Source organism: Gopherus evgoodei, chromosome 2 (genome assembly GCF_007399415.2).
Source record: "Gopherus evgoodei ecotype Sinaloan lineage chromosome 2, rGopEvg1_v1.p, whole genome shotgun sequence".
NCBI lineage: Eukaryota > Metazoa > Chordata > Testudines > Testudinidae > Gopherus > Gopherus evgoodei.
The window spans coordinates 115,082,971-115,107,355 of record NC_044323.1 but is presented as its reverse complement, the minus strand read 5'-3'; the positions used below and the strand labels follow the sequence as shown (position 1 = coordinate 115,107,355).

The window sequence follows — 24,385 nt, the reverse complement described above, 5'->3', positions numbered from 1 at the left end:
AACTATGATTTAAAAAATGGCTAAAACACTTTTTAGTTACTATACAAATTGGGCAAAATAGAAGAACAGCCCCCCACCAGTGTATACCCCATGAAATCAATAGATTGAAGTTTTAAAGTGTTTTATTTACTGTTAGATGTTTGATTCTCACAAATTGCTGTCATGTTGCTTTTTATTTCAGGACTCGGAGTCCCTTGACACCTACACCCAGAACACTCTCTCTGCTTTATACCCGCCTTTCGAGGCCACAGCTGCCACTGTCCTGTGGCAGCTTTTCAGCATAGTTGAAAAGCTGTATCGAGGAGATGGCCTCAGATGCCTAATTGATTTCCTTGTCCCTGCCAAGAGAGTCCTACAGTGCATTCAGCGAGAAACCTGTGTAAGTATAGCTGACTCTGGCAAAACAGAGGCCTCCTTTGTTCTTGACTTGGGAAAAGAGATAAGATGGAATTTAATCTCTGATCTAAAGAGCTCTTTTAGACTAGCAAATAAAATTTTGGATAACCAGGGAACAGTGCAAATTCTAAAAGTACCAAGGAGAGCAGTGAAAGAGAATTATTTACCAACCTTTTAAAAACTATCTGGAAAAGGAGTTAACTTGCAAAACCTGAGCAGGAAACTAGTGGCAATCAACAGAAGCTGTTGATAGCAAAATTTGGGAAGGAAAACATGGTCTTCTTTTTAACTTATAATGATTTTAAATATCCCAGTGCAGGCACTGAAATGATAGAGGACCAAGATAAAATATTTGCAATAACAAAAAAACGCATAAGTCTGGAAGGTATTTTTAAAGGGAGCAGATATTGTAGCAAAGATATTATTGTGGTTATTTTCTTTTCCAAGCTGACTAAAATCCTTGCCAGTGATGTGTCTGGAGTATGGAGCTGGCTAGGGCTGTACTCTGGGGGTTCATGGTCGTAGAGGTTTAAGTCCTGAGGGGTGACATCTCCAGTGTAGGGAGAAGATTTTTTCCAGTGATTGATTGACAGACAATTAGAGGGAACCTTAGAGGACTGGTACTCCTCTGTCTCAGCACTCCTGGCTGGCATCTCTGATATGATATAGCTGTCAGGTAGTAAAGAAGTCAAGACCCAGAAGAACTACCATTGCATGCACATTGCTGGTACAGGCACCCTGTCAGCTCCTCCACACTCCAAATAAGACATCTCCCCTATTTAACTTTGTAACTACAAGGCCTCTCTTCTGGTCACCTTCTCTCCTTGCAGCAGTTCCTCAGAGCTGACTGCAACCCTAGTGAACACTGTGTCCATGATCCAGGAGAGAAGAGCATCAATCCGTGCAAAGGAGCCCTCTGCTCTGTCCACAAACTTACCACATCCACAGTTTGATTCCACATAATGCTGCATAGATGCAGCTGTCATCTGCCCCAATTCTGTATTCAGCCTCGGCATCCTCAGAGCTGGAATTATTTATCAATCTCATAGTGTCTCGTTTGGTGCCTAGCAACAAGGAACTTTTCTTTATTATGGTGGTCCCAACCTGAAACATAATGGGACTGTGTCTGGATTAGCTTTCCTTTGAGACATGCAATAGAAATATTCAAAGACAGAATTTTAGGAACCATTCCTTTAGAATGGGAATCAACTTCCCTTTCTCCTTTCCATTCTTCAGCACCAGTAATAGAAACATAGGTGAAATCTGATTTTTCATTTTCCCCAAATCATTGTAGGCTGTTGGAGATTTTCAGAAAATGCTAATTATTGTCTCTTCTCTGGGTTGTCTTTTCCACCTGAGTAGTTTTATTTAGATTTCTAATGTGTTTACACGTGGTAAAATAGTATTAAATGCTTAATCCTCCCTCAGAGCTTGAGGATAGACTAGATGATCTTTTGAGGCCCCTTCCAACCCTGCATTTCTATAACTTCTGTGAAATTTGCTGTCCAACTGAGCTATTGCATGTCTGGTTTCATTCCATGTTTCATTTTTCTCCCCCTAGCGTGGCACGTTTGGTGAGCTTCCTTTAGACTCTTTGGTGCATGATGTTCTTGAATCATTCTTCCTGACCTGTTTAAAATAATAATGCTGAATGGTTCTGGTTTTCGGCATTGTCGGCGTGCTGTGTATGCTTTCCATTTCTTTAGCTTTAAATTTTAAAATTGTTGTTTTTTACCATTATTAGCTTCTTCCAAAGGGAGCTGTTGTCTTTCTGCAGACCTCCACTGCCTCAACTTTTCCTGTTTGCTGCTAAATGCCATGCTCAGCTCATGAGAACCAGTGATAGCATTCAGATTAGCAGTGATGCCTGTTGATGGGCAGGGAGGAAAGAAAAAAGAGGTGGATATACTTTCCCAGTATTTTTGTACCTAAAGAAGGATTGGGCTATGTAACAAGATAGCAGGCTTCTCCGTTGACTTACTACTATTAGCAGATGTTAGAAACCTGCATAGAACTCCTGAAGTTGGTAAGTGTGGCTCATTAACTCCTCCCAGGGTACTAGAGAGGCTGGAATGTCTCTCAGGGCAGAGGTGATAGGAAGCTAACACAGAAGAGATCCTGGAAAGGAAACTACTGGAACAACCATACTCAGGCAGGAAGTGGGGGCTTACACTGAGATTTAGGTCGTTTGTTATAATTAGGGCTCTGTGTCTGTCACAGAGGTCGCAGAAGTCATGGATTCCATGGGTTTCCTCCCCCGCAATGGGTCCCCCAACTTCCCCACTGCAGCCTCGCCCCCAAAGATTCAATCATGAGTATTTTTAGTATCAATCATGGACAGGTCAGGGGCCGTGATTTTTTGTTTTTTTACGCATGACCTGTCCATGACTTTTACTAAAAATACTCATGATTAAATTTTAGCCTTCGTTATAAGCCAAGCCCCCAAAAGAGGGGTGAGTCTGGACACTAGATCAAAGTCAGTGTGTACTTTTGAGAATGGAGGTAGAGAATTAGATCACTGACAGTCTGTTCTTCCCATCCTTAATATGTCTTGCCTTAAGTCATGCTGTATTACAGCTGCATCTATAGACTTTTGCTGTGCTCAGCTGAGGAAGGAATTGAATCACCATCCTGCTTAATCATTCCTTTAGCTAGCTATTGGAAGTGCCCCAAAGTAGATATGACTTACGTAATGGATAGTTTATGTACTTGGTTTTCTTTGTTATGTTTTTATTGTAACATATTTTGTTTTGATGTAGGGTTTTTTACGGGCACTGAGTTGTATGTGTATTTTTCCATTAGGTGAGAAAATTATTCAGAGGTCATTCTTTTAAATATATTTTTAGCACCTAGCAATATGTCTTTTTTTATGTTTGCATTTTATCATGTAGCATTGCTACAGTTAATGGCTTTCATTTAACAAATTTCTTAAGAGTCTTACAACAGAAGTATTCTCATACAAAAAACTTAAGGTGAAGTGAAGATTGCAGACATGTATCAGAGTTCTGAACATATACTACCTCTATATGTGTCTGTCAATCACTCACTCAGAGACTCAGGAAATTCAAAGTTAAAGTTGCACTTATAAGAAACCCAAATATTTGAAATTATGGAAATTCCCAATTAAGATAGCCAAACTACTTTAACTCGGCACTTGTAGAGATGCCAGGCTACCATTTTCCCTCCTTTGCAGATGAAGTATCAGAAGTAGATGACAAAAAACATAGGTTTTATAACTATTAGAGGGGGTAGCCATGTTAGTCTGTATCCACAAAAACAATGAGGAGTCTGGTGGCACCTTAAAGACTAACATTTATTTGGGCATAAAGTTTCACGGGTAAAAAACCCACTTCTTCAGATGCGTGGAGTAAAAATTACAGATACAGGCATAATCACATATTGGCACATGAAGAGAAGGAAGTTACCTTACAAGTGGAAAACCTATGCTGAAGGCCAATTTAGTCAAGGTGAATGTGGTCTACTCCCAATTATTTAGAATCAGAATCATAGAATAGAGTATCAGGGTTTGAAGGGACCTCAGATCATCTAGTCAAACCCCCTGCTCAAAGCAGGACCAATCACCAGACAGATCTTTACCCCAGTTCCCTAAATGGCCCCCTCAAGGATTGAACTCACAAGCTTGGGTTTAGCAGGCCAATGCTCAAACCACTGAGCTATCCCTCCCCCCAGGGGTGGAGGTGTCAATACAGAGAGAGGGAAAATTGCTTTTGTATTGAGCCAGGCACTCCCAGTCCCTGTTCAAGCCCAAATTGCTGGTGTTAAGTTTGCAAATGAATTGTAGCTCTGCAGTTTCTCTTTGAAGTCTGTTTTTGAAGCTTTTTTTGTTGAAGAATGGCTACTTTTAAATCTTTTATTGAATGGCCAGGGTGATTGAAATGGTCTCCAATTTTTTTTTTGTATGTTACTATTCCTGATGTCTGATTTGTGTCCATTTATCCTTTTACGTAGAGACTGTCCGGTTTGGCCAATGTACATGGCAGAGGGGCATTGCTGGCACATGATGGCATATATCACATTAGTAGATGTACAGGTGAATGAGGCTCTGATGGTGTGGTTGGGTCCTCTGATGGAGTCGCTAGAGTAGATATGGGGACAGAGAAGGCAGTGGGGTTTGTTACAGGGTTTGGTTCCTGGGTTGGTGTTTCTGTGGTGTGTAGTTGCTAGTGAGTATTTACTTCAGGTTGGGGGGCTGTCTGTAACTGAGGTTTTATAACTGGCTGCATACCCACATCTCCAATATGAAGTGTTCTGCTTTGTCACTACACTGACGTTTTGCTTTTTTCCGTGCAAGTGCTATAATTTTACAATCAGGAAGGTTTGTATATGGAGCCACACTAGCTCTGTGTCTAATGAAATTTAGATAATTGTCTAGCGCATGCAGTGGTTAAGGTCAGGGCTGGATTAAGGCAGAGGCTTTAGGGGCTGCAGCCTAGGGCTCCAGCTCAAGGCAGGTCCCACAAAAATAAATCACAGGCAGCGATCTCCGGGCTGCTAAAAGGGTGCTCAGGCAGGCTGTCTGCATACTGTGGCCCCACGCCACTCCCAGAAGTGGCTGGCTGCTGGCACATCTCTGTGGCCTCTGGCGAGTTGGAGGAAGGCAGCTCCATCCCCAACACTGTCCCCACAGTTCCCAAGGGGCATGCAGAGACGTGCTAGCAACCAGCTGCTCCCAGGAGCAGTGTGGGGCTATGGCAGGCAGGCAGCCTAAGCCCTGCTGCACCGCTGGCCGGGAGCTGCCTGTGGTAAGCGCCTCCTGGCCGGAGCCTACACCTCACCCTCTCCTTCACCCCAACCCCCTGTCCCAAATCAGAATCCCCTCCTCCACCCAAACTCTGTCCTGGACCCCGCACCTCCTCCTGCACCCCAATCCCCTGCCCCAACCCCTCCTGCACCAAACTCCCTCCCAGGAAAAAGACTTCTATCCAGGGGCCACACACAGAGCAGGGGGCTGTTGAAAGAAGGGTCCTGGGGCCATGCTTCCATAAGGGAAGCTAGACTGACAGTGGTCAAACTTGAGAAAATTGTCTGTATGTGCAGCCTCCCTCTCTTCTCCCCTGCTCCTTTCTTCCACTCACAAAGAAATCTGGTTTCATTTAAACTAGATAACAAAAAAGAAGAGTACAACTTTGGGACAGATCCTCAGCTGGTGTAAATCATTTGAGTCTTCTCAGAGGGCATGTTCCATCAGGAATTTCTGCCAAACATGGTAGATTTAAGGATTTATCTCCCCCACAGTTCTGCTTTACAGCAAAATTTGCATGTGTGCGCAAGTACCCATCAAAGTGGGTAATATGCATCTCCCACCTCCACAGCATAACCTAGAGATTGAAGGCACTTTCAGGAACGAGAGAAGAAAGTATATATTTGCTCTTATATTCATTGCTTTCTTGATTGCTTTTTATTTTGCTTTCTGTGTCTTTATGATGCACTTTTTTCTCACCCTTCTAAATGAAATCCCATATCATGTGTGTTGCCCCTCACTGACTGAAATCTGAATCTCCCTTCCCCATCACACCACACAGTGTCACATATTCCCTTCTGCCAGTTCTATCACCCAATGACGTTTTTTCAGTATCCTATTTTGTCCTGCTGATTTACCCTATGCTGACACTGAAACAGTAGTTACAGAAAAGGTACTTTTGTCATTATCTCATTATAGCTAGAAGCCCCACTTTATCTCTAATCATGCTCAATCTAGACTATCGATAGTCTCGGCGAGCCTGTTATATCTCTCATGATGTTTGGCTTTGCTTTCCATTGTTTTTATTGAGTAATGTCTGGCTTTATTTCATTCACCTAATAATATAATTATTCTGTATTTTAGGAGCTTATTAGTGGTTTCTACTTGTGTTTTCCCATTCCAGGATTCCATAAACAGACCATTTGTCAGCATAATTATATTGGTTTAAATGTCTGCTCTCTCTCTTTATTCCCAAGCCCAAAGCATTGACATTTTAATGTACTTGAATTTAAGTTTTCCTTCTTCTATAGGCTTGTCACATTTTTGAGCCTTTCGGACAGCTCTTGTCTTTGCATAAAAATAATACCATGATTATGATTACGTTACCAACAAATCCAAACCCTTTGCTCTCTATTGCTTTCCTGTTGTTTGCTGCACTTGGACCTTGGTCCTGATGCATAGGTCTTACTGGAGCACCAGGACTGAATTTCTAGGTCTGCAGAAGGAGCAATAAGGCATTTTTAGTGCACCTGAACAGGGAAACAGCATCAGGTACAAAATATAAACTGAGGGCCAGATCCTTAGTTGGTGTAAATTGCCATAGCTCCATTGAAGCCAGTGGAGCTATGTCTCATTATACTAGCTGGGGCTCTAGCCCCTAGTCTTTCCTTTAGCCCAAAATTGATGAGCCAGCTAGTATGCTCAGTAGCTCAGCACAGTGCTCCAGGGGGAGGCCAGTTGGGATGGAGATGTGGTAAGAGCCCCACCATCCTCTGTGTGCCTGCTAGTATATGGCAGCAGGAACAAGGAAGAGTTCATGATTCGCCTTTCAAGCTCTCTTCTCAAAGCTTTGATCTCCTGCAGGCAGGATGCCTCTGAGCACTTCTGCTATAGCTCTGCATATCTTGGTACCACCAGTTCAGAAAGGGGGTAATTAGACCCATGGAATTTTTTGTTGCTTTTGCTCCATTGTAGAGGAATGTGGAGACACATGGGAGCATGAAATACACCACTACCCCGATATAACGCAACCCCAATGTAACACGAATTCGGATATAACACGGTAAAGCAGCGCTCCGGGGTGGCAGGGATACATACTCTGGAAGATCAAAGCAAGTTTGATATAACATGATTTCACCTATAACACATTAAGATTTTTTGGTTCCCGAGGACAGCGTTATATTGGGGTAGAGGTGTAATACATTTGCTGAAAAGCGTGATTATCTGTACTGTTTGGAAAATTTACTGTTCACAACTGACAGTCCAAAAACATTGGGCTGCAAGATATTTCTTCCATCTATCCCTTACTGGATACCACTAGATCCTTACTAGGAGACACAATCAACTCTCCTCTATCTCTCTGTAGCTTAGTCATGATCAGACAGAGTTAAAAAGACGCAGATCGCATATCTCGCTTTTTGCCTAGTCTGCTAGCCAGGCTCTCCACCTTCTGTGGACCATGCAGGGGGAAGAGACAGGAAATCATCAGAGCAAGGAAATGATGAGGTCACTTTTCCACTGCACCCATCTGCAGCTCCCATCTTTGGGCCTCAGGGTAGAGAAGAGTGAAAATTCCTATGGTCTGCTTCTCTCATTCTTTCCCTATATTTCACCCCAAATATTCCTACTTAAAGGCTTCAAACGTTGCCAAGAACACTGTCTGATCAGACAATATTGATATCCAGGGATCTGAAACAAACCAAGTTACTAGGATGATTTCCCCCACTCCTGCCCTCCCAAATGCAAACATGAAACAAATTTTTGAGTCCTCACACATGCCATTACTCATTACAATTGACATTCCTATATTAACAGTCCCATATTAAGGTTGTTGGCTTCAGTATTTTTCTTATACCCTTTTTTGGGTAAACATTTGGACCAGTTTTGCAAGGTGATTTGTACTTGGCCGATGCTGAGTGGACTCAGTTTCCATGCTCAGCACTGCCCAGGGCTGAGCTTTAATTAGTGTTACCATTGAAAATATTGTTTAAAATCAAATGCACAGTTTATTGGGAACTCAGTAATCAAACCCCGGCTCACCAAATTTCAGAGACGTAAACAAGTGTAAGAAATATATTGTTTTGTTGGAGTCTGCAGACAGTTGGATGGTTTCATAGCTCAGATTTTGAGATTTTTCATTTTTAATTACTGTATACCCTCTATGTAACTGATAATGATATTCGCTAGAGACTGGAAACTAAACATGTATTGTTATCCTGGCGCATGGAACCCTGTCGTTTTCATCCTTGTGCTGTCTGTGCTGCCAGCCCTTCCTTGTGCAAGTAGTTCTGATTTCCATGAGAATAATGAGGTTATTTGTGTGACTATGGGTTTTGCAGGTTCAAGCCTTAAATCAAGATTGCCACATCAGTGAGGTATTTATACTTGGAGTGAATAAATGATAACATGAGCACTGTCAGAGACAGACCATGGAAGTGTTTGGATTCAGTATCACTTGGTTACATGAAATTGATATCATGAAGAGGGACTTTGCCTGATAGACAATAGCCAAGGTGATTATTAAAACAATTAAGGATAATCAGTCATGTTAATTTACAATCTCTTTTGAATGAGAAAACATTAATTCAGAATTCAGGGTCTCTGCTCTTTGCTAGAAATACGCAAGTCACAACAGCCTTATTAAAGTTTTCAGGGCCCAATCTTGATTTCATTGAAGTTAGTATTTCAATTGACTTCAGTGGGAGGAGGATCAGGTTGTGGGGATGAGGGTGGTGTGAAAGGGAGGGAAATTTTGCTCACATTTATACTTTGTGAACTGGAAGTTTCTCAGGAATGCAACTATTCAGGAAATGACTAGAAGATTTACAATCCTCAGGCTGTAATTTACAAGGCACTGAAGGATTTATAACCCAACATTTGTCCAAAATATAGAATCTCAGCAGCACTCTGAATAAGGGGATTAATGACTATTTAGTTGTAGTCACATAATGGACAGTTCTCTTGCCATAGAATATGCTATGTACTGCATGCAGTTATTCATTGCCTCAATGACAGAGGTTTCAACCCACAAAATGCCTTTCTTCTCACCCTTGTCTCCTTTTTTGGCTGATAACTTCCAATTACCTGGCTGGGAAGCTGAACCTACCATTGCTTCCACTGGCAGGTTTAAAACAAGATAATCTCCATAGCCTAAATAGATGCAAGAAAAATGAACTTTTGTTGATTTCATGATATTCAGAAAACAAATTAGAGACAGGAGACTCTCTAGAGTCATTTAAAACTAGTCTGGACAAAGCATTCTAGAAGATACTGTTGATAACAGATCTGGATTAGTCCCTCTCTGGACAGTGAGTTAAATAACCCAATAGGTTTTTTCCATCTCAAAGTTTGGTAGTCTAGAGCTTTTCCTCTGGTGTCACAAAGAGAGGGAATGCCACAAAGGGCTTTGGAAGGGTGAAGGCCCAGCTCCAGCGAATCCACCATCCTGTGAAAGTGCTCCTGCTGGGTATAGGAAGATATGGAGAGGAAGACCAGCCACTCCCCACAACATCACGTCGAGCTAACCCAAACCAAAACCTGATTGTTACAATAGTGACTCCCTCTGGATCCTCTCTGCAGCTGCTGTGGCATAAGTGTGGAGAAACAGGAGGGCTGGGAAGAGTGCCTTTTGTGCATAGGCCTGTGCCTCTAGGGCTAGAGTTTCTCTTTCCATAAATACTAGGCTGTGCTCCCTACCTGCTCTGCACTCCTCAGAACCCTCTTACCTGAGGCATTTAATCACTGGGAAATTCCACAAAGACAATCTGGTGGAGTTGCTTGTCTCCTCCGCCCTGCTTCTGCCTGTGCCACGGTGAGACAGAGTGATCTATGAACCTATCAGTTAGCCCTTCTATATCATCATGGGTTCTCCAATTCAGTGGCTCTGTGGAATTTTTAAACACATTGTATATGGGCGGGAGGAGAGAGCGGGAAAGAGAATACAGAAGAACATGACTTTTCAAATGATGGTTTACAGCACTACTGATTTCTTCGTACATAAGACAAATGTGCCCATACGTACAACTCAAGTAACTGATGTCTGTGAGGCAGGAGATGTCAGATTTTTGCCGAATTAACCAGAACACAGTATAAAGGAATTGGGGTGAAAAGTAACATGTTTTAGTCCAAAGACATTTGTTTTACTGTTTGTTTAGAATTTAAATAGATGCAGCTGTGTAGTAATCAGAGTTTAAATTACTTATTAATAGCTACAAATTGCAAAACCTAAATAAATTCAAACTGAATCATTGTTATCAGCAAGACAAAATATATGCAAGTATTTCCAAAGTGTAACACTCAGGTAACTGTCAAAGGGAAGTATAGTCTATGCAGAAAGGCACCAAACAGGATCAAACACTTAAACAGCAGATTGCAAAAGCAAATTATAAATGGCTTATGGGAGAAAAGTGATCAAGCAAAATAAGAGTTATTTCCCAGAGGCCACACTGAAAACATAAGACATTTCCACTAGAACTGTGCACTTTTAACTCCGAAGACTTGTGCCAACCTAGTTTCTGGTTTTGCTTCATGTGGATCCTTGGCTGTTCTGCTTCACTTTCAAGTTTTAGGTTCAAACCCAAAGCAAAAACTAGCTGACGGCCTGACAAGTTTTTCCTGGTGTCCAGATGAAACCAGGCAAAACCACTGGATTTCTAACGGCTTCCACCCAAAACCATAGATCTGTTGAAGTTCACTCCAAACTCTGCCCAAGTTTGATCAAAAGGTTCATCAACCTCAGTGACCCCTTCAGCATACCTGACACACATTCTGAGTTTGTAACAAAAGCTGCATTTATGAAAGTTGTACTGCAGTAATTATGTGGCCCAGTGGATAGAGCATTGGATTAGAATTTAGGGGCTTGGGTTTGATTCCCAGCTCAAATTACATGAACTTCCTATGCCTTTGTTTCCACATCTGTAAGATGGGGATAATGATACTGACCTCTTTTGTAAAGCATTTTGAGATCTACTGAATAAAAACGTAATGTGAGAACTAGACAGTACTAAACTTTAATTGATACCAGTACACTCACTAAGGAACTGCCATATAACGGTAATGCCACTACAAGTAGACCTTGTGTGTATGATTTCAGACATTACTTATATTGTAGGTTGACGTATTTTATGTCTGATTTAATGTTATCAAAGATTCTTCAGCTATGAACACTTCCATTGTATAATAGAAAACTCTTTCCTGGAGCAATAGACCACCTTTATGATTGTCCAGTACCTAGGTAGATGAGCTTACTGATAAAGTCATTAGATTTGTGGTTATTGAGGCAGATAGCAGGCAGACCCAGGGAATCTTTCTCTCTTTCAGGTCTGGACATGTGCTTTGAATCCAGAAACTATTAATTATTTTTTCTCTAAGTAAAATATTTCATTACTCTGACAAAAATGCCACCACCTGTATTTTATTTAATTATTTGCTTCATTGATTTATAGAGTGCTTATTAATGTAGCAACTAAATCATCTTGTTACTCAGAAGGATGCCTGGTCTTCATAACTGTGCACAGGTTTTTAGATGCATCTGAATTTAATATTTAAAAACTAATTAAAGTGATCATTAGGATTATTATTATAATTAATTATTTTTATTGTACCAGAAAAGCAAGCTATTCTTCATTTATCAACCAAATTCAGGCTTTAGGGACAAATTCTGTGGTGACAAAAAATACCACCACCTAAATCAGAATAACAAATAAAGCAAAAATAAAATGGGGGTGGAAATGAGAGGAGAAAAAACAGACAACAAAGGACAGCTCAGCGAGTGAGAAAGAAATGGACAGAAAAGTGGAGAGTGGAGGGAAGTGTATTGGGACATGGCCTAATGATCGGGGTGAGTCTCCTTTGCCCAATCCTTCACAGATGTTCAGAGTTTTGTAGGACTCTTCTCCTGTTTCTGAAGCCTTATTTGTGGGTTTGCCAATATGGCAAGACCATTGCATAGGTTGGGTAAGAAAGGGAAACCATTTCAGTGATTAGCAGAGTGTGATGTAACATTTTCAGATTTGAAAACGGCTCTGATGACTGCGCCTGTCTTGGCCTATCTGTGTTTCAAAATCCCTTTTCATATTGGTCACAGCTGCTTTTATGGTTTGGGGTCAGTACTGACATAGGAACCCAAAGAACTTAAGGTGGTGGCTTATTACAGCAAAAGTCTTTTCCAGAGAGAAGTTATTGCACCACCCAAAAGGAACTACTGGCACTGGCTACATCCATAGAACACTTTCACCAATATTTGTATGGGAGGAAGTTTGTGGTCAGGACAGACCATGCTTTCCTGCAATAATTCTTTAGATTCAGGAATCCTGAGGGCAACTTGCCAGGTGGTTGGAAAAACTGCAGTGCTGTGATTTCAGTCTCACACAGGCCTGGACATGAGCATGGTAATGCTGATGCCTTGGCCAGATGTCTTTGTTGGGCAGTTAATTGCAGATGCTGCCCTAAGCAGGATAGCAGGGAATTGTTTGCTCAAGGGAATGAGTGTGCTGAGGAGGAGATGGCTGTCTCCTCTCTTCCCATAATTTGCCAAAATGTTCCTGGTTCATCCACTAAAACAATGCATGTGGGGTGGTAGAAGCAGAGTTCAGAGCAACCAAAGCTTCCCACAGAGAGGATCCTAGTATAAAAATAGTGTGTGACTGGAAAATCATCTGGCACCTAGAAGGTGCCTCAGAATAACACAGTGAAAACTTTCTGGTCACAGGGGAACAGCTTGTACTTTTAAGATGAAGTATGGTATAAGAGATGGAAAAAACCTGTGCCAAAGTATTCAAGTCTTAGAATTAATCTGCAGTGCATTTTTTAGATTATAGGAATGGTTCACAACTTTGTTTTTTGTTGGCATCTCCAAAACTGAGTGTCTGGGGAGTTGGCCAGTTCTGCATAGCCTCCGTTTTCTTTGTCAGTGAAAATTTCCCCTTTGCTGTTTGTGTGTCCAAGATAAATTACCTCTTTTTTGAAACAATTCATGTTTCCTTGGGTTCAGTTTCAGTTTGGCAGCATTAAGCTTATTACAGATCACTTATAAAGGTATCAATTCTTGTTCAAAAGTTTTAGCATGCACCCAGATACCATATAGATATAACAAACAGACTAAGAGCAGCACGCTGTGCAATACACTTTCCAATGTGACTGGTGCATTGCACAAGCCAAAAGCCATCACTTTAAATGATCACAGGCCTTACCCTGCTATGAAAGCAATCTTTTCCCTGTCCTTTGGATCCACTTCCACTTGCCAATACCCATTTTTAAGATCCAGTGTGGGAAAACCAGATTGAACCTGCTACAATATTCCAGATATCATATGGTCATGGTCATTTATTTTTCTGTTGACCACGCGTAATCTGATGCTTTTTTGTGTATGAAGGTCCTATGGTTTCTTCTACCATATTAAATTAGCAAAGAAGTCCAAGAGATATCTGCACTGTACTTCAAACATTTGCATCATTTTAATATTTGTCTTGCATGTAGAGTGAATGGGTGAAATTCTGGTTCCCTGAAGTAAGGCCTTGTCTCCATGGTTCATTAATCTGCCTTAGAAGGGTGTAACTTCTCATGCACACTTGCGTGTTATGCACTAACTGGCCCGTGAGGACTCTGCTGGAGTGCACTAAAAGTTTTCCTTGTTCACGTTGATGTGGGACTATATTAACTTTCACTAGGGAACTTTTAGTGCACACCAGGAGGATCCACACAGGCCAGTTAGTGCACAACATGCTACTGTTTACTAGAATTTGCACCTCTTTAGTGTGGACTGATACACCTTGTACAAATGACCGTGAATGATTTCAAGTGGCCAGGATTTCACTCAGTCTCTTTCCAGTTGGTTATCTTGTGCCAGATGTATTTTTGTGATGATTATGGTTGCAATATAATTTCCTTTTTCTTGGAGAAATAGGAATTCCTTCTGTAGTGCGTGACACTCTATTTCTACATTCTCCATATGAAGTAATATTACGTTTCCTCAGTAACGCTACAATATCTTTTTGGGGGAGTTTGAGTATGAGTTATGCCTAGAGAAACAGCCATTGCCATGTTTAGTGGTAGGAAATCTATCAAGGTCATTCTTTAGATTGATTTTTAGGGAACAGAGTTTCTTTGGTATCAAGACAGATTATTTTTAGAGAGCTTGTGAAGCTGTCTGCACTAACAACTGAAAGCTGCTTTCCAACATTCCCAGCCTCAGCTTTTTCTTTCCTCTTATGCCCACTGGACCAGCACATCTCATTGTCAGTCTGGAAGTGGTTGAAAATCCTTTTTCTTAACAGTTTTTAAATCCAGTTCTGGATGGCTGGCTTCCTTCTGAACTTCTCCTCACCTTTCATGGTCTCTGAAGAATTCAACAATTTGTTAAAAATGTCATTAGCTGAGGAGCTGGGAAAAGACGGTTTTTTTGTAAGTGAATGTTGCCTGGTTAAAGACCGTATAGTATTAGGGATAAAACTGCAAAATTTCAGCTTCTTTGTTTTTTCCAAAAATAATGAAGTAATTGTCAAAATGAGTAGATTTATAGAATAGGAATGTTACAGTAAAGCCTTGACAAAACTTTTGTTTCATTGTAGTGACATGTAAATAACACTAGTCTCTGTGACTGTTTCTTTTCATCTTTCTAGTTACACAAGTATATTTTTTTACTTTAAAATGAAATCTCTTCGTCATGAACTATGTAACATTACTGATCATTAGCCTTCATTCCAAACAGTTAAAGCAGTTTGTAATTTTCATCTGTTACTGTGAATTTTAAACACTGAGTTTACTATTACAGAATACTAAAAGAAATAAGCTGTAATTGTGTTTGCCATGAAGAGTGACTAATTAGATTAGAATAAAAGCTGGGAAATAAATAGAGGCAGAAAAAAATAGTGAGGGCTGCTTCTTATTTTCATTTGGGTGAATTATCTTCTCCCCCTCACTCCCCTCGACTGAATGTGTATTCTGACAATTGTGTGAAAGAACTGCTGATGAGGGGAAGGGAGAAATTGTTCCTTTCTTGCGGGAATGGGGGGCAAAAACACACAACACCATGAAAGCACAATAGGAGGCGGCCATGGGGGAGGGAAACTGTGAGGTTCCTTTTGCGGAGTTTTCCTTACATGATTACCATTGAGGAGGGCAGGGGTTACCCCCCACCCTGCAGAACCAGACACTGCATTTACTACTTAGCAGATTTAAGGTAGGATGGTGGGGCTATCTGCCCGTAACCTGCAATCTGCCTAGGATCTGTGGCATGGGATGATGGTACCAAGGAATCAGCTGTCACTACCCTGCTAGTGAGAAGGGGGAGCTCCCCTCCGTATATAGATCCTGTCAAAGAAGTCACCCTCCCCATTATGTCAATAAAATATTTCTCTTATGAGCTAAACAGTGTCATATATATGTTAACATTAGTGACCACTAATAAGGAGTTTAAAAGAAACTGAATAGAAAGAAGCAAGATTGTGTAGGGTCAGATTATTTTATTTTATTTTAAAATAACTTTTCTTGAAACATGCAGAGCTTTCCTTATGTCAGATAGCACAGTTTGTATAAATTACTGTATTTACAGCTGCTACAGTCCTTAAATCTTTCTGCCTATATGTTATGACCCTGTCAGTTTTATGCTGTATTAGTTAGTCTCAGATGCAGGAGGATTCTGCAGCAGGTGCATTTTTGCCTGAGCTAACATTCAGTCTTGATTTTTCATTCCTGTATTATTGGCTTTTTTTTTTAGTAAGGGGAAGGGAATATGCATCTCCTTCACTCTTGTAACCTTATTGCTAGGGTTTTTTTGTCGTTGCTGGGGTTTTTTTATGCATTGCTGTTACTGTGGCATTAGTTGAATAAGTCTTAAATCCAAAAGAATGTTTGAGGCAGTTGGGCATATATGAAAATAAATGGTGATTCCAAATGGCAAGAGTCATTTGTCATTAGTGATATATAGGCAAAAAGAGAGATTGTGCAGAGTGAATGGAAATTGGAGACCAACATATTCCATTCCTGGCAAGCAAACAGGGTGTTTCAAGCAAGCTCTCCCAATGTTTGGAACTTAACTACAAACAATGAATCTTTGTATAAAGTGAACTTCAAGTTCCTCTGCCATCTCTGCCCCCACCCCACCCTTTCCTCAAGATAAAGGTGTCATGGACATAGTTCCTGGAGACCCTCCTTCTTTTGGTTACTCTGATACCTCTCCATATTTACCAATTATCTGTGAAATCACAGGTTTATTCTTTTTATGCTCCTCACACATCCCCAGAAAGGAAAGGCCACTTTTTCATGCATTCCTCTGCTCAGCATAATAGCATGCAGACATTGCGCAGTGTTCTGCATAGCCGATAGAATGAACTGATCAGTGCTTTACTCCCTTTGCCCAGGCAAACTCAGTGTTTAGTTCCAAGAAAACATCTTGTTCTATGAGGCTCAGTAGGGAGAATTTCTTGAGAAAGGGATGTAGGCATAGGGAAACTGGGGAGTGTACCCAGCCAGGTGGGAGAGAGCTCCAGCCATATGGGATGCTCAGCATTCCATGGGACATGGTAAGAGAATCATTGGGTGGGACCTACACATACAACTTCAAAGAAGAAGGAGATAAGACCATATTCCCCAAGGAGGTGGGAAAGAGAGAGTGTGCTCCCCTTTTCAAGCCCAAAGTCCCTTCCTGCTTCCTAACTCTTTGGTTTTCCTTCTTAATGTTTTTTTTTTCCCCCAATGCCTGATTAGATTATTCTAAAACTTCCTGCAAGTTGCTCAAAAACAGAACTAGTTTGATTTCAAGTGCAAAAAATATAGTTGATGTTAGTACAAAGCTTGAAAAATCCAAACCCTTCCCCTAGCAAAGAGTAGAAAATTTTCCCTATAGGTCTTAAGATACTTTCAATTACTGCAAAACTTAAGCTTTCATTGTTATATTTAAAAAAATATTAATTCTTGAGCTCTTATGGCTGTAAAACAAAACCTTTCAAAAGTGACCCAGTGCTGTGCTGTCTTTCTGAGTCTGCTGAGACAACTCCAGTACCTCTGCTGCTACTCCTAGCTTTGCCCAGGTGACCGTCTTGTGGGCAGCAGTGATGCTGAAAAGAATCACATCAGTTTTAGTGTTACCAACTTCCACAGTTTTATCATGAGTCTTGTGATATTTGATATTTTACTTAAAGCCCCAACTCCTACAGTCATGTGAATATGAGAATAGCTTGGCTTTCTTTTTTAAGGTAAATTTCTAGCCCTCATGGCTGCAGACAAAAAGTAGTAAATATTACCCCTAAGTGCTCAAAAATAAAACCGCAAATATATTTAAAATCTTGTGATTTTTGTGGTCCTGTGTTATGATTTTGAATGCCTGGGGTTGGCACTACTGCATTTTCACTCTGCTGATTTTGGGGGGAAATTTCTAGTAGCATCAGAGGTAGGTACTGAAGTTCTTTATAGGGGAGGAAAATCTCAGTAGTGAAAAACCTCGCCATTACAATGGTCAGGAAGCTGGAGGAAGGGTCTAATATTAAAGACATCCCTCCACTCCCCTCAAAGCAGCCAAGAGGGTGGGAAGTGGGTACAGTAGCAGAGACATCCCTCTCACACCCAAGCAGCATCTGGGTCACTGGTTAGAGGAAGAAATGGACATACTTTTGCCTCAACAGCATGAAGACTCTGGAGTGGGGAAATGAGGAAAGAGAAATAACTCCTTTTAAGCTGGCAGAGCGAGGGGCTGCAGATTTATCAGACACCTGCAAACCAGGGGTTAATATGAAAATTAAATTCCCTAAGCAGAGTCCAGGGTCAGCATCCTCCCCCTTCCCTGCAACTATAGACAGAGTGGGACTTGGACTTTTTACCAGAATGTTACCCTGGATCTCACTGATGCCCCTCCCTCATTTTCCTGTCACCCACCAGCTAGTATATATCTAGTACTATTTTAAATACCAGTGTGGGAAATTTGTAGTGTGTGTGCATTGAAAAATGTTTTATTACACATCATGGGCAGTATTGTCCACATTTTGCTTCTCATTGACTGTGAGAATGCCCAGAGCAATAGTGACTCAGAATGTTAGGTTAGAAGGGAAGAGTTTACCATTCCTTTATTTTTGCTGCCATTTTTATCCTTCTTGCTTATCTTAAGCTTTCTCCTAATGGCTCCTATCTGCATGTCTGTGTGTGGCCTATTGCTGCCTTTTTTCTATACCCCAGAGATCTACCTTCTCCTGAAACTATTATCAGTTCTATTAATGTAATTAGGCTGCAAGATATGATGTAACACAAACTAATAGCTTATTCTAGTGGGAAGAGGCATAATATTCCTATCACCTTATCTTAAGACACACTATTTAAATTGTGTTATGTTTGTTATACGAACCTTTTATAGCCCTGTCTAATTGCATGGAACTCAATGATGGAGTAGTCAGTGCAGAATTTGACCTCACTCTTTTATATTTGTAACAAAATGCTGTCGTCCAAGATAAAGATTTTTTCCTCAGACATTTTGCTTTCTCTTTTCTTTACAGGCTAAATACACTGGTCTTATTTTCTACCATGAGGGCTGGCCACTGTGCATCCATGAAAAAGTGGTAGTACAGTTAGCATCTCTTCACAGAGTCCGTCTGAAACCAGGGGATTTCTACTTTCAAATTCTTCCGGCTGGGAAGCAGTCAGCAAAGCTGGTTTTAAAATGCCTCTCCCAACATGGACAAGGAATGGAAGAAGTTATTGTACCTGAGACCATGTATGGATGTGTTTTTACAGCAGAATTTTTGGAAAATGTAAATTGTGAAAGGGAGAGTGTTCCCTTGCAAAGCTGTTTACTTACAACTGGCCCAGCTGTATACAGAACACCTTGGAAGAATATAGTGAATCCTATCTTTGTCCCTACAGCTGAAACAATCCTGCATAATTATTCCAGTAGCCCTTTCCTCGATCAGTTAATCGGCAATAATACTGATGTGAAAACAATGACACAGACCATGGAGAGCAATAGTTCACATGACAGTTCCACTTCCAATGATACTGGCTCTACTGTCATAGAAGCAACACTTACCGATAATCATGGAAACCAAGGGAGTGAAGTGTATAGTTCAGTTCATACTGCAGAAAGTAGGGCTGAGGAGAGCAAAGGAGAGTATGTAAATCTCAGCACGTTGACTAAGGATTGCCCCAGCATGATAGAGAGGGTTTTACCACAGGCCACTGAGCCTGAAATGACACCTGAAGTATTAAAAGGCGGCACGTTATCGCCCATAATGGAGAGAAAGAACAGCATCAAAAGCATAACTTTCAGCACGGATTTGAGCAGCCCTTGTCCAAGAAGACGACAACTCAGGGATTCTTCATATTTTGAGACAAGGCGCTTGTTTAGAAAGTCATACATGGAAGCTTTGCAAAACCCAATGAATCTTGGTTCCAGCTCAGAGGAGTCAATTGTAGAAGAGGAGACTTCAGACCAGACAGTGGACTCATGTGAAGTGAATGATGACTTGAGAATCTCTGAGAGCAAATCTCGTGAGAAACAAATTGAGAAGGAAGATTCTCTTGCTGATAGACTTGCACCAAAGAAGGAAACAACAGAGGTCCTAAGGCTTGAAGATTGTTCACAGGCCTCAGAAAAACTGCCTATGCTTCATGAAACTTTCTCGATAGCAGATTGCAGGGCTGGATCGAGAAGGTCTCGGTCTTTAGATAGGTCACATAAGAGTTCACATGGTAAGGATCACAGTCCAAGGTTGTTCTCAGATAGTTCAGCAAGTGCAAACCCTAAAAAGCTCTTAAATGGACATGCTTTAAGACTGGGGAAGTTTGACTCCAATGGTCATTTATTCATTACTATGAAAAGCAACAAATGCAACAAGGAGGATGAAGGTAAAAAACAAACTACAACGTGGATTTTATTTTTTATAAAATCTTTAGCTTGTCTGTGTCAACATATATAAACTTCGTACATAAAATTACTTTTTTTTCTGCTTTCCAAGCTCAGATTTAAAGCACAAATAGCAGTGACATCAATGTTTTATTATTTCACATCTCTTTTACTACTCTTTTAATACTTAAAGTGAATTTATTTTATTGCCATTGCTTTAAGATATGCTTTTCAGAATGCTTTGTATATTCTACTTTTAAAAAAATTGATCAGAGATCAACAAAAAACCTTCTTGAAACATGTAGGAAAATCCAGTCTCAGTTAATCCCATGTAATGTCTTTGGAGTCAGATGGTGTTTTACAGATATTACCAAAAGCATACATGCTGGGCATGTAGTGAAGGCCTGGAATTTATCCTCTATACTTTGTATTTATAGCATAAAAACAACTCAAGTTACTTTTCATGTGGTTTGAATCAGTACAAAAAAAATCAACTACCTTTAAATGCAAATTGTCAATGGAAAAGTAAGTGTTAAATAGCTGTGAAATGCAGTCCTGAGAACACCATGAATACCACCTTTCTAATGAAACAGTCATTATCCCAGAGTAACCTTTGCCCTCCCAAACTAAGTTATCTGAGCCTGTTTTTCAAATAAGGGAAAGTGTGTGGTTAGTTATAACAAACATGGTATTGAATTACAAATAGTGTGCAACATATTTTTAATGGTTGTTGATAGACTTTTACAAGACCGCTTCTATGTAATTTGATGGCATTTAAGCAACAGAGAAACTTCATAAATGTGTGGTCTTTTCTGATCTGCATCATTTCTTTGTTCTTATTTTTCAGGTAATGTATTTATCACAGTGTCAACTTTATCTTCAAACATGAATCAAGCCACAATAAGAATATAAAAATGTCAGTCAGTGGGCCAGAACATGCCATAAGCTTTTAAGTAAAATTTCCTATTGACTTCAGTGTGGAGTTCTGCTTAAAAAATTGTCATGTTATGGTCAACTGATTTTAAGATTGGCAGCAGAGGTGACTGAGGTCACAGATTCAGCTTCTGGGAGTTAGAGTTTTATTTTTTCCTCATTTAGAGTTCAGAGGTTATGCTTGCAAGTCTAAGGGAAATGCAGAAGTTGTCATTATTTATTTATTTAGAAATGGATAATTTCTAAGACAAAATCCTCTTTAAATATTTATTTATTTGCTCAGCATCATAGCAAGACAATGGGGTTTTGTAGTATATAATTTTTATTAGCATCTTGGGCTATGCATTGGGGTGTTTTTGGAGAGGTGTTTCTGGACAGAGATTTCCTCTTCCCCCTGCTCTCCTTCCCCTCCCTCCCAGTTCCAGTTTGTGTGATGAGAAATCTCAGATGATTTCACAGCTTCTGAACAGGGCATTTGCCACTGGTGATTTCAGATTCTGTTAATCTACTGGTGGTGTTTTATTCTGTAATGCCATGGGTTAGCACCTAAGATAATGTGGGATAACGTCTTGAAAATTTGGAGTACAAGTACTGAAACTGGGAACACCCTGCTATTGTGTTTTTATAGTCTTTGAGTGAGAAGGCTGCTGGGTTTCACCAGTCGTTCTTTCGGTGAACAATTTGATTTAATTAATATCCAAATCACCGTGAGGTAGCTGTGTTAGTCTGTATCCGTAAAAACAATGAGGAGTCTGGTGGCATCTTAAAGACTAACAGGTTAGTCCGTTAGTCTTTAAGGTGCCACCGGACTCCTTGTTGTTTCTGACACAATCTGTATTCATGGTGACGTACATCAATGGTATCATAGCTAGGATTAATGGTTTACACTAGGATATAGAGCCATGTTTTGTAAAAACTGACAATGGTATCAAAAAGCCAAATCTTGACCTAACTTTACATTGCTGTAAGGGGCTTGAGGTGACATGCACTGGCTCTACATCATGTTGCTTTATCCTCTGAGTGCTAGAGCCTTGTTTAGATGGGAGATCACAGAGCTGCATGACAGGTAGAGATGGAAAACTCGTGCTCCAGGGCGGTAGCAAAACTTGTGTACCTCCAGCAGCATAGGGAGCAGGTTTAGGCTGAGGTCTCTTCCATCTCATCTTCCAGTTAGCTTGGGAAGTTCCATGGGAGATTTTTTGCTACTTTCTATCTTAGTTGCTAGTGGGGCAGAAGAGTTTATCTTTGACCTGGTGGCCTTGTCTTCATTCTCTGGCTGAACAGAGCTGTCCTCATGAAGCATGGCTAATTCACTCCCTCTGTCTGTCTGTCAGTCAGATGGAATAGTCTCTGCTCCCCCAGGATAACAGGGCTGGACTGCCTCCCCTTGCATTTTTCCCTGGCCTGTTCCAATTGCTATACATGGCAGCTGGCAAAGTGGAGTCACACTTTCTGCCTAGGGAAGGGCAGACCAGGGCCGTCCTTAGGCATAGGCAGAATAGGCAGCCGCGTAGGGCCTCACACTGCCTGGGGGCACCACTCTGCAGGCAGCCCAGACAGTGCAGAAGCAGGGCTGCTGGGTCCTAGAGAGAGCCGAATGCAGCACAGTCTGAGGAATGGGATTGGCTGCTGGGGTCTCTGGGAAGGGGAGGGGGTGGGGGTTGGGAAAGGCGCTCACCTGTGAGTGTGACTCTTTCCCCCCGGCTGAGGTGAGGTGAGGCGAGGCAGGCTCTGTGGCTCTGGAACCAGTATCCTTTGTTGTCTCCCATAACATCCATTCTTCTCCCCCCTGCCCCATGGAGCACCCCCTCCTTTCTCCCTCCTCCCCAGGAGCACCCCTCTCTCTCTCCTCTCTCCCCTCCGTCAGGGCTGGGTTGGGTGAGGTGCTGGGGCTGGTGGGGGGAGGGGAGGCTGGCTGCTTGCTGAGGAATGAAAGTGAAAGTAACTCACTTCCTGGGCAGGCAGCCAGAATTGGAATGTCACACAGGGTTTGGCTGGGGTTAGCCAGATGTGTGACAAATCGGGATTGGGGTAGGGTGAGCAGATATCCCTATTTTATAGGGACAGTCCCAATTTTGGGGTCTTTTTCTTATATAGGCTCCTTTTACCCCCCCACCCCCCGCATCCCTGTCCTGATTTTACACACTTTCTGTCTGGTCACTCTAGGTGGGGGTAATTGGTGCCTATATAAGACAAAACCCCAAATATCGGGACTGGCCCTATAAAATCAGGATCTGGCCGCCCTAGCTGGGGAGCGCCTTTCCCCCAGGCTGGCAGCTGCCAGTGATCCATCTCATCCGGGGGGAGCTGCATAGGGCAGGATGAGCTGCTGTGGCTCCATGGGTGCCCTGTCCCTGAGATCAGATGCTGTGCTAACTTCACCATGGTCCATAAGGCTGGTGGTGGTGCCCATTGGCGTGTGATTGGACCTGAGGGTTTGCTGCTGCTGTTGCCACTCTGCACCCCAAGAGGTGGATTTTGGGGTCCTGCAGTTTTCCACCTATCTCCTCCTCTACTGCAGCTGTTGGACCAGCGGGCTGGGGGGTGAGCCAAGCATGAAAGCAGTACTGTGTTGCCATTTAGATTGTCATTTAACAACTTTGTTTGCCAAAAATTCTTGCTAACAATCCTGAATCCAATTTCAATATTATTTAAAAAAAATCAATATCTTAGCCAAAAACAGAAAATTAAGTTGTTGACAATTATTAGTGACAGGTTTGGTTTGAGGCAGGGAGTGGGCCAGTTTTCATCAGAGAAACAAAAAATGTTGACTGACTTTCCTATAGCCTGTTACTCCTGATAAGAGCCCTCCAACAACTGTAATATGCTCATCTCCTTACTAGTGTATAAAGCAGGGGTCGGCAACCTATGGCACACGTGTCAAAGGTGGCAGGTGAGCTGATTTTTGATGGTATGCAGCAGCAGGCTGAGCGGCTCAGCCCATCACTGCTCTGGGGTTCCGGCTGCTGCCCTATTGCCAGCTGGGATACCAGCCATCAACCCCACTCAGCACCTGCTGCTGGCCTGGGGACCCCCAAGGAATCCCAGGCTGGCAGTGGGCTGAGCAGGCCAGCTGAACCACTCAACCTGCTGTCAGCCTGGGGTTCCATTCACTCAGCCGGCAGCGGGCTGAGTGGGCTGGTGGCGGGCTGAGTGGGCTGGTGGTGGGCTGAGCAGGGCCGATGGGGGGTTGAGTGGCTCAGTCTGCTGCCAGTCTGGGGTGCCAGCAGCACTCAGCCTACTGCTACTCCAGGGTTCCGGCTGCCGGCCCCTTGCCAGTCAGGAGCTCAGCCACCAGCCCCACTCTGCCTCCTGCCAGCCTGGATGAGCAGAATCCCAGGCTGGTAGCGGGCTGAGGGGGGATTGGCGGCCGGGATCCTGGCTAGCAGGAGTTGGTGGTCAGAACCCCAGACCAGCAGCGGGCTGAGCAGGGCTGGGATCCTTGTCTAGGGTTCCAGCCACCAGTCCGCTGCCAGTTTGGGGTTTCATTTACTCAGCAGTGGCCTGAGCAGGACCGGTGGCCAAGACCT

At 42.1% G+C, this 24,385-nt stretch overlaps 1 protein-coding gene across 7 annotated transcripts in view; it reads left to right on the top strand.

Annotated features, from left to right (window-relative positions):
* The window catches only part of PLEKHG4B (pleckstrin homology and RhoGEF domain containing G4B), a 213,438-nt gene that overhangs the window by 112,850 nt on the left and 76,203 nt on the right, over positions 1 to 24,385 (top strand). For all 7 annotated transcript variants that reach the window (XR_003998924.1, XM_030551545.1, XM_030551540.1 and 4 more), the window contains 2 exons: positions 182 to 379; positions 18,577 to 19,924. Coding sequence is in view for 6 of the 7 variants with exons in the window: in XM_030551545.1 (XP_030407405.1) it covers positions 182 to 379; positions 18,577 to 19,924 (1,546 nt within the window). In the remaining variant the exon portion in view is untranslated. The remainder of the gene's footprint in view (positions 1 to 181; positions 380 to 18,576; positions 19,925 to 24,385) is intronic.